The sequence below is a fragment of the Nicotiana sylvestris genome, chromosome 8 (genome assembly GCF_000393655.2).
Source record: "Nicotiana sylvestris chromosome 8, ASM39365v2, whole genome shotgun sequence".
Taxonomy (NCBI): Eukaryota; Viridiplantae; Streptophyta; class Magnoliopsida; order Solanales; family Solanaceae; genus Nicotiana; species Nicotiana sylvestris.
Window position 1 is genome coordinate 161,169,773 of NC_091064.1, and position 9,215 is coordinate 161,178,987.

At 37.7% G+C, this 9,215-nt stretch overlaps 1 protein-coding gene across 7 annotated transcripts; it reads right to left on the reverse strand.

Annotated features, from left to right (window-relative positions):
• Window positions 1–255: 255 nt before the first annotated feature.
• Window positions 256–6,694, reverse strand: LOC104232990 (uncharacterized). Of its 7 annotated transcripts, XR_011401705.1 has the most exons (3): window positions 6,606–6,694; window positions 1,234–5,620; window positions 256–607 (listed from the first exon to the last, which is right to left on the reverse strand). XR_011401705.1 is itself a non-coding variant. In XM_009786272.2 (2 exons), the coding sequence occupies exons 1-2, from the start codon at window positions 6,651–6,653 to the stop codon at window positions 5,126–5,128; spliced, it is 543 nt and encodes a 180-aa protein (XP_009784574.1). In that variant the 5' UTR covers window positions 6,654–6,694; the 3' UTR covers window positions 256–5,125. The 7 variants fall into 7 exon arrangements, 1 of the variants encoding a protein (XP_009784574.1); XR_011401710.1 differs by lacking the exon at window positions 6,606–6,694 and adding an exon at window positions 6,356–6,597 and having other exon boundaries at window positions 256–5,620; XR_011401709.1 differs by lacking the exon at window positions 6,606–6,694 and adding an exon at window positions 6,324–6,597 and having other exon boundaries at window positions 256–5,620.
• Window positions 6,695–9,215: the final 2,521 nt, after the last annotated feature.

Sequence of the window (9,215 nt, forward strand, 5' to 3'; positions counted from 1 at the left end):
TCTCTTTATTCCTACAAAAGAAAAACAAACTACACCTGGTTCAAGTAAAAACCCTTGGAAAAGAATCGTGGTTCAAAGAAAAACCAAGGGGGGTTGTTACACTAGCTAAGAAAAAAAATAAAAGACATATTTTTGAGTTTTCAAAATTTTTAAATTTCTTTTTTACTTTTTTGTTTCGACTTTAATCCATTAAGAAAACAATCGAGGAAATCTATTGTTGGGAGGAGTCTAATTTTTTTTAATTTTCTACAATAATGACGAAAAACACACAAAAAATAAATAAATACATATTACATTTTCCACCCCACACTTTAAATTGTGGCATGTCCCTATGACAAACAAATTAAAATTAAGAGATAAAGAAAACTCCCCTGAATTTTTCTTGTTTTCGAGAACTTATGAACTCAACCCCTAATTTTGAATTCATTCCATGTTTCTGCTCTTTGGGATTCTTTATGGAGCTCACTAGGACAAAGTGTTCTAAGGATATCTGTAAGACCCGCTCTTTTCTTTCTTACTTGACCTCATTTTGAGCATTGAATTATTCTTGTAGGATGATCCTCAATTTGTTCCTGCAGTCTTTCACATGATCACTCCATGCATCTTCCTATAAATTCGTAAAAATAAAATCCACATGATCAATGTTAGAATAAGAAACAAAGAAGAAAGGTTATGAGAATATTCCTCTGCTATGTCCAAAATCCTTTATTTCACATTCTCTTCTACTAAAGGTTATAAATATGAAAAGGTGGATGGGGGTTGAACTCTTCTTCAATTGATTCACAATCAACCAAAGCCTCATCTCAATTAAATCAGAGTCCTCTTACAGAGTGGAAACCTTTCTCTGTAGATGCTCATCCTCTTGGGTAGACGCATTCTCACAGAGTATCTCTTCCATATACTTACTATCACAATGCAGTGAGCATTCGGAGAGTATACGTATTATTGGACTCACTTGCGTTGTTAGGTTCTTAATGTCTTCAGCATTTTGTATAAGTCTTTCTTGATTTTATATAAATCTTTCTTCAACACTATTCATGAACTTATACATAAACTCTTATAAACTACCATTCTTCTCTTGAGGTGGTTGTCTCACTTCACGTTTACTCCAGTTGTAATAAGGGTATTCATTCCATTCAGAGTTCAGATTATACCCGTATGAAACCTCATACTTGCACGAACTAGAAACAACGTAAGACTCTTCAAAAGATGAACCATATAAAGAATACTTACCTTCTTGAATGTCAACCCATAGATGATTTCCACTGCATTTAAAACAAATAGCAGACTTGTGATAATATTCAGCTGCTAACTCTTCAACTGTTTTCTTATGTTGGTTGTACTCCATCGTCAATAATAATCAGAGTCCAATTGAAGTACGATAAATAATTGCAACGAATAAAATGATGGTTATGGTTTAAAGAGTAACTTCTCGTGAATATTTCCCTATTTTCTAGTTTGATTAACAATTCAAGAAACTTTTTCAATTACCTATTTGAATCACGAATTTAAACTATAGCATAAGATGTAAAGAAATTCAATATTAAGCTCCTCTTTTGATTAAGCAAAATAAAAAATAACTTCACAATACGAATTAAAACTCCATCAATTAATTCTCACAATTATCAAGAATCCAATCCCTAATCAAGTTATCAAAACACCGTATTTGTCAACTCCCTAATGGAAATTACTCCATATAAATGGAAAAAGTCATCTCAATAAGGTTTAAAAATATAGAAAACATCAATGCTAATGATTCAATACAAACTCCCGTATTGTACCGATCATTGGTTGAAATCTTAATGAATTCTTGTGGCTTATTGCCTTAGTTGCCTCCCCCAAAACTCTCCTATGTCGAATCCCCCTTTAAAATTGTATTTAGAAAATATTTATACCGTGTACAAAATACTCTTTGACCGAAATACTCTTACTGAGGCGAAATAGAATTTAACAAAACCGAAATTAGCATGTCGCGACGTGGACGCGGCTCACGTCGCGGCACACGACGTGACAATGAAAAGATTCAGATGTTAGACCAAATGTTCCTGTTGCCTTGTTTATTCTCTCCGGAAGCTAAAATGGCTTATTCTCTCGTTTGCCAAGGCATAACATGTGACGTATTAGTCCCACTTTTCAGAGGGATAGAAGTTTTAAGCTTCATATTTTTTTTCTATTTCTTATGTGTACCCGGTCCTTAACCCCGAGCTCGATTACGGATTAACTCTCGATCTTTTACTCAGGCTTCAAAGTTCTCTTTTATTCCTTTTTAGCTCCAAAAACTTGTCTTAGCCCGGATTCTCAACCTACACAACAAAAATACGTAATGAATATAAATTACCCATTTTTCAGCTCAAATATAATTAAAGTATAGCAAATAATAATTGCAAAATGGCCAAAAAATCGTATTTCTAGCCTACCATCAAACATTTGGCAATTCGACACACTAAACCTATGACTCTGGTTTATACCAACAATTAAGCCCTTACATACGCATTTATACCTTTCTCAACTTTCTCATGCCTGAATATTAGTGACAAATTTAAAATGCTCAAATAAGCTTCCCATAACCACCCAACCTCAAAGACCGATTCGTCGCCAATAAGAACTCTCAACTCGTGCACCCACTCATCAAGAAATGTTTAATAACGTCACCTATCCGTCATGGAATCATGTGTCTCACTAAAGGATAAGAGGGTATTTCGTCCACACATTCAATTATGCATTCGAATATAATTTAAGGACATCATATATATGAACAAAGAACCACTCACTCTCACAAAGAAATTCATGTGCATTTTGTGGTTGTACCATAGGCTTGCCCGTAGTGTATATCTCCATCAATCTAAGCTTGCACAGTCTAAGATAGATTAGGTCTTTACGGGTTGTAATGTAGGCTAAGGAACGTGTAGGCTATATTTTGAGTATAGTGACTAACCCTCCTACACACTTTAATAAACTACACTTAACTTTCAAATACACACTCTTCATGACTAATTCAAGCAATGTCACGAAACCATATACAATTTGGTATTTTTCTTTAAGCACATCTATACACTTACTAATCTGAATTAAAAAGAATAGGCGCTGTATTTTTTGTTTTCCATTTCTCTTCTCTTTTTGTATTTTCTTTAATTTTTTTCCTCTTTTTTTTTAACACTTTTCATATTTAGGTTGCCCCGCTAATGATCTTTCAAACATACATGCACCATTTTAGCTTTTTTATGGTTCCACTTAAAAGCTACTACTCTCACCTTACTCTTATAGCGACTTAAGTGTTTTTGGAGGTAAATGTTCGAAAATATTAAATTAAGAATAAAATGGGAGTCGGCTTATAATGTAGGTACCAAAGAAAAAACTTATAGGCTCAAATGAGCCATATAATGATAATTTTATTTATGGTGGCATAATAGCTCAATGGACAATCAAATAAATGCTTGCATCATCTCCTAGACTCACAAAGCTTACTTATTTTGCTTCGACTAACACACAGGGCAAGTTCTAGACAAACACAAGATAGCACAGAATGTAATCAGAACTTCACATCAGACAATGCACATGAACCCAGTCGGGACGGTTCCATTCCAACTCTCAAGTTTAGGCAAGTAATCACAAATTCGAGAAGCATTAAGCAATAAAGCAATGAACAATGAATCAAGTGACTGAGAGAAAGCATCATAGACAAGCTATTCAATCTTTTACGACATCAATTTTCACTAAAACACGTTGGGAAAGTAATTCTCATGCTAAGGCCTAACTATGCTAGCATCAAACAGGTCAAAAGGCATATAGCACACTCAAGTTTTCTTCCCTCGATTTTCTAACAATAAAAAAAAAAAAAAATATCCGGTTCAAGTTACATCCCTTGGAAAAGAACTGATACCTAAAGAAAAACCAAAGGGGCTTATTATCTACCTATGACTAACTAAAAATAAAAATAAAAATATTTTTAGAATATTTTTATTGGACCTTAATCCCTCAAGAAAGCTATTCAATAGATCCATCATCGGAAAAAGTTTACTTTTTCTGCATTTTTTTTAATTTTGAGATATATTTTTTCTATTTTTTTCGAATTAAACTACTAAAACTAATTCTATTGTACTACATTACTAATTCTATTAACTAAGCAAATAAAATTAAGAAGCTAGAATCTAAAATAAGAAGTTACATTACTACTAGTACTAACATACTACTACTACTCATCCAAGGAAATTTCCTACCCTACACTTAAAAAGTGCTGACACTGCACATAAAAAAGATATCAAGTATGAGGGTGGAAAGAAGGAACTCCCTGGCTAAGCGGATGCACTCGGGTCGTACTCTGATCCCTCTCCGTCGAACTCCTCATCTACCAATCTTCGAGCCTGCCCCGATCCACAAGACCTCGAACCACCTGTGGTGTTGTCCGCAGCATCTCTCGCAATGGCTAATAGCTTATCAACCTTCTCACAGCCTTGCCCTACCAGGAGATGGTGGAGTAGTGTTCCGATCATCAAAAGAGTGGAGCGGGCTACCCGATGATAATCCCAATAGCTTATTGGTCGACCCCAATAATAGACAATCCTGGTTCAGTTTCTGCTTATCTGACTCTGTCACCCCCACCTTTTGCAAAAGCAGACTCATCATACCATACATGTGACTTTGCAAATTGACATCCCGTTCTTGTCTGGAAACAATGCTCAACTTTGGACCATTCTTTGGTGGTATCGCCAATATATCTAGAAACTCGGCCGGTGCAAGCACAATCTCATCAGCTTCCTCATAAACCGGCACCCCCCCCCCTGCGGCAACCTCTGTGTTAATAGGTTCCCATAAAAGAACCTCCTGCAGTCATTCTGGAATCTGGTGCGAGTCATCTCAATGGGCATTAACTAACCAATATTGATAGGTTTCTCCATCATCAGAAAATAGATCAAACGAACCCTCGCTCTTGTGCAACCTGAAGTATGCTCACCCAACATAATACAAGCAAGAACAAAGTTCTGCCAACCTTAGTTGTTTTGTTGAATCCAGTCTGGCTCATCTCCTTGTGGGTGTCATTTCATTGTGAACGAATCGACTTCGCCATCGAGTTCACCCCACATAATGTCTAACGGATCGCTGGGTAATCTGGACTGCGCACGAACTTTTAAAAAATTCGCGGATCATGGTTTAGAGCCCCCAAAAAATCACATAGCGCTTGAGCTTGCAAGTTGATCCACACACCTCGCACATAGGATTCATTCTTCTGAAAATTCCAATTAGCATATAATTCTTTCACCATGCTCAAATTAGCTGGCCCGGGACTTTCTAAAAAATGGTGCAGCTTCAACTCCTTTATCCGGTCCAGAATAGTAGGAAAATGCTGCTCCAAAGTTGTGGTATTGATGCCCATCTCCGAGATATACCGCTCGTATGGTACAAAGGAGTGGTACCATCTTTTTGCATCATTTCTATCTACCTGTAGGGCTGGACGAGGCACACGTGGCTGCCTGGTAGAAGGATCAGCCACTTGATTGCCTTTCCCTGATTTGCTTGAAGCAACCTCACTGTGTTTGCGCTTCTTTGTGGATGGGGCAGTAGTAGAAGGCTTTGCAGTTGCCTTTGCCTTTTTCAAACCTTCACGAGTCATTAGTACCGAAACCTGTAAAAAACAAATGCCGCATTAGTTAGAACTTCAAAGATCCTCTATAGACAAAAGGTAGGATTGGGACGACCACACACTTAAGATTCAAGCAATGCTTCGGGTACTCAAGATTTCCCCTTAGCAACCAACAACGTCAGCATGTAGCATATAACTTGATCACATACAATATAATGCATCTCTCTACGCTAGGAGCTTTAAAATAATTCTATCATAGCATTGTTGGCCCTGATTCATTATACAAGCAATTATTATACACTACAATTCTATGAAATACCTAAAAAGAAAAACAAAGAATACTGTACATTACTGGTGCAAATCAGATAGGCACACACATATGACCTTCGTGCACAACATCACTCCCTAATACCCCACACTCATACCATAGCACCAACAAATAATGCTCGGTTACTCAGAATTCACCGGCAATCAAAGACTTCAAGAATTTTGTCGAACATTTGGTGCGCAACACTGACACTCAAGGTTTTCACACAATGTGGCTCATGTTGTACCCTCCCAAGTAAACAAGGTGGTGGGACTGATAGTTTTCCATCGCTTAGTCAATTACCAACTCAACCATTGCATGGCAATTGTTGCACAAAAGTCACAAACAAATCATATATCAACATCAAGTCTTGGGGGTTTGGGATATGGGAAATCGATAGTGGGCAGGGGGAGTAGGGAGGTGTCACCAAGTGAATACCAAGAAAATGAAAAGAAAAGAGAAGAAGTAACTTCTCTGTGCAGCACTAGAGAGACGAGCGAGAGAGAGATGGGTATGAGGGAAAACCGGGGAGAGAGAGAGATCTAGGCAGGGAGGGATTTGGGTTTTTTATTACGTGGGGTGTGATTTTAGTTAGAGTGGTGTGGTAGGTTCGGTTGGGTTTTATATGGTGGGGTGTTTTATTATAGGTGGGAAAATGGGTCAGGAGGTGAAGGGGAAACGGGGTCGGTTCAGGTCGCGGGTAAAGGGAAGGGTACTTACCTGGGCGGCCTTAGCGCTTTGAAATGTGCCTGGCGCTGAAGAGGGCATGCTTGTGCTTCTCTATTTCTGCCCTTTGCGTTTTGGTTCACGCCAGGTGCCCAGTTGGGCGCTGAACTCTGCTTCTACTACTTTTATTATTATTATTATTATTATTTATGAGAACTTAGGCTATGCCATTAATCCCTAGCCATTGTCCACCATGTTAAATGACTGTGCCAACACCAACCTGCAATTATATGACACACACAACTACACAAAATTGTTGAAACACTTCTCTAACAAAAACAAAAAAATCTACCGAAAGCAATAAAAAATTGGGTTGCCTCCCAACAAGTGTCTGATTTAATGTCGCGGCACGACGCAGTTACTCACGATCTCGTTGCCAATGCCAAGGTAATATTTCAACTTTTTCCCAATAAATGTGAACTTGCATGCTCCATTTTCCGACCCAATTACAACTGCTCCCATAGGATGTATCTCTAGTACACGAAATGGTCCTGACCATCTTGACTTCAACTTGCCGGGGTACAATTTCAGTCATGAATTACACAACAATACCAAATCTCCAAGTTTAAAATTGCACTCCACAATATTCTTGTCATGAATCATTTTCATTCTCTCCTTGTATAACTTTGTGCTCTCAAAAGCATGGTAACAAAACTCATCCAGCTCGTGCAACTCTGTGACTCTATTTGTACCCCGCAGCTTCCATATCGAGATTCAATTGTCGTAGTGCCCATAAAGCTCTATGCTCTAACTCCACGGGTAACTGACACGCTTTCTCAAATACCAATTTATATGGCGACATGCCTGTAGACAATAGATTTGTGTCGAGAAAATAAAATCAAGACCGAAAAATATCGCAACAATCGTAGTATTTTATTTCGAATATTTGAGTGTTACAATCTCTATAAATCCTCTGATTCTACTTTTCAATAGTAAATAAATTCAAGGGCCTTTAAGTTTGATCTTGAAAAAGTATTTGTTGCCTCGAACGATGATCTTGTTCTTGAGCTTGAGCTTGATTGCTTGAACTTGACCTTGATTTGTTCTTCGTTCTTGAACTTGCACTTGATTTCTTGAACTTGAACTTGAAGCTTGAAACTTGTGGAGGAATTTACAGCATTTGATCCACGAGCTCTTTCTTGCTTCTTGTTATAACTTCTGGTGTCTTTTCTACGTTATGAAGGCCCCTATTTATAGTTGTGGGAGGGAAGAGTTGTGATAAGAACAAACTCTTTCCGACCAATCAAATTGAAGTGTGACATGGCCGCATTTGATTGGACAGAACATGTCACTTGCACACGTGGCACGATTCCATTGGCTTTTTTTAGTGTGACTTGGAATGCCTTGTCATTTTGACACGTGACATGATCCTATTGGCTCTTTCATTTGACTTGGCGCGCCACGTCATTTAGCACGTGGCACCAAATTGGGCTTTTAGGAAGATGACATTTTGGGCCTAATGAAGTGGGCTCGTCACTTTAGCCCAATTAAATGGGCTAGCCCAATGGATTAAGACTTATTTATTTAATTCATATATATTGAACTTATATAATTAATTCAATTATATTAGCCCATATATTTATTTGGACTAATATATCTTGAATTTAAAATATAGTTCAAATTATTTAATAAATTTAATTCTAATAATATTTACATGTCTACAAATGCCCCTACCTCAAGACTTGTCGGAGCTTAAACTCATAAAATTTGGAAGGCAAGGCTTGGAGTATACATCAAATGGTCATACGTGCTCTTGCGTCAAATTGCAATATCAGTTTCCTGTCACAATTTTAATGCTCCCTAGCTTAGTGAATTCCAAAATCTTTCCTTTCTTCCTTTTGCTTTTGGACAATTTGTACATTTCCTCACGTACATAGGAACAATTAAATGGAGCATGCAACTTAGTTACTTTCAGCAAGTACACCAATAATATGCCTGAATTCTCCAGATAGCTTTGCCACGTAGTAGTAAAAGATTTCCAACCTTCACATGGATAGTCTTTTAGCAATAGACCAATTGCAATAACTCCACACACGCGGCGATTTTCATGTCCTAATCCGAATCGAATACCTCTAGCCAAGTCCTACCGGAACACGGAAGAGTTAGCTTACTGCTTTTGTGCAATTGACCCCACATCGACTAAAATTTGTACATGGTTTCCCTTTCAAAGCCTATATATACCGCACGCTCAGCCTCTATGAACATCAATTCGTAGCGTGCAAGCCATATTGAGTCTAGCTTTTGACGATTCGGAAGCATTAACGTGAAGGTAATTTCTTCTTCTTCTTTACTTGTGCTTTTCTTGTTTTGTTGTCCGTTTTTTTGTAGTTCAAGTGAGAAGGGTGTGTTTTTGTTTAACAAGATGATCCACGCATGAAGAAGACAATCTTGGAGTGTGAGGGGATGAGTATTCATACTTGCCCGAATATCGGAGAGGTTACTCTTAAAATGGCCCGATTCTTGGAGAGATTACTCTCAATGTGGCCAAATTCTTGGAGAGATTACTCTCAAAATGGCCCAATTCTTGGAGAGATTACTCTCAAAATGGCCCAATTCTTGGAGAGATTACTCTCAATGTAGCCCGATTCTTGGAGAGATTACTCT

What these genes read in the sequence shown, in the direction of transcription:
- LOC104232990 (XM_009786272.2), bottom strand. Translation starts at nt 6,653, where the DNA reads ATGCCCTCTTCAGCGCCAGGCACATTTCAAAGCGCTAAGGCCGCCCAG. An exon ending in AAAGCGCTAAGGCCGCCCAG is followed by an intron (nt 5,621 to 6,605) that starts GTAAGTACCCTT and finishes TGTTTTTTACAG; the next exon opens with GTTTCGGTACTAATGACTCG.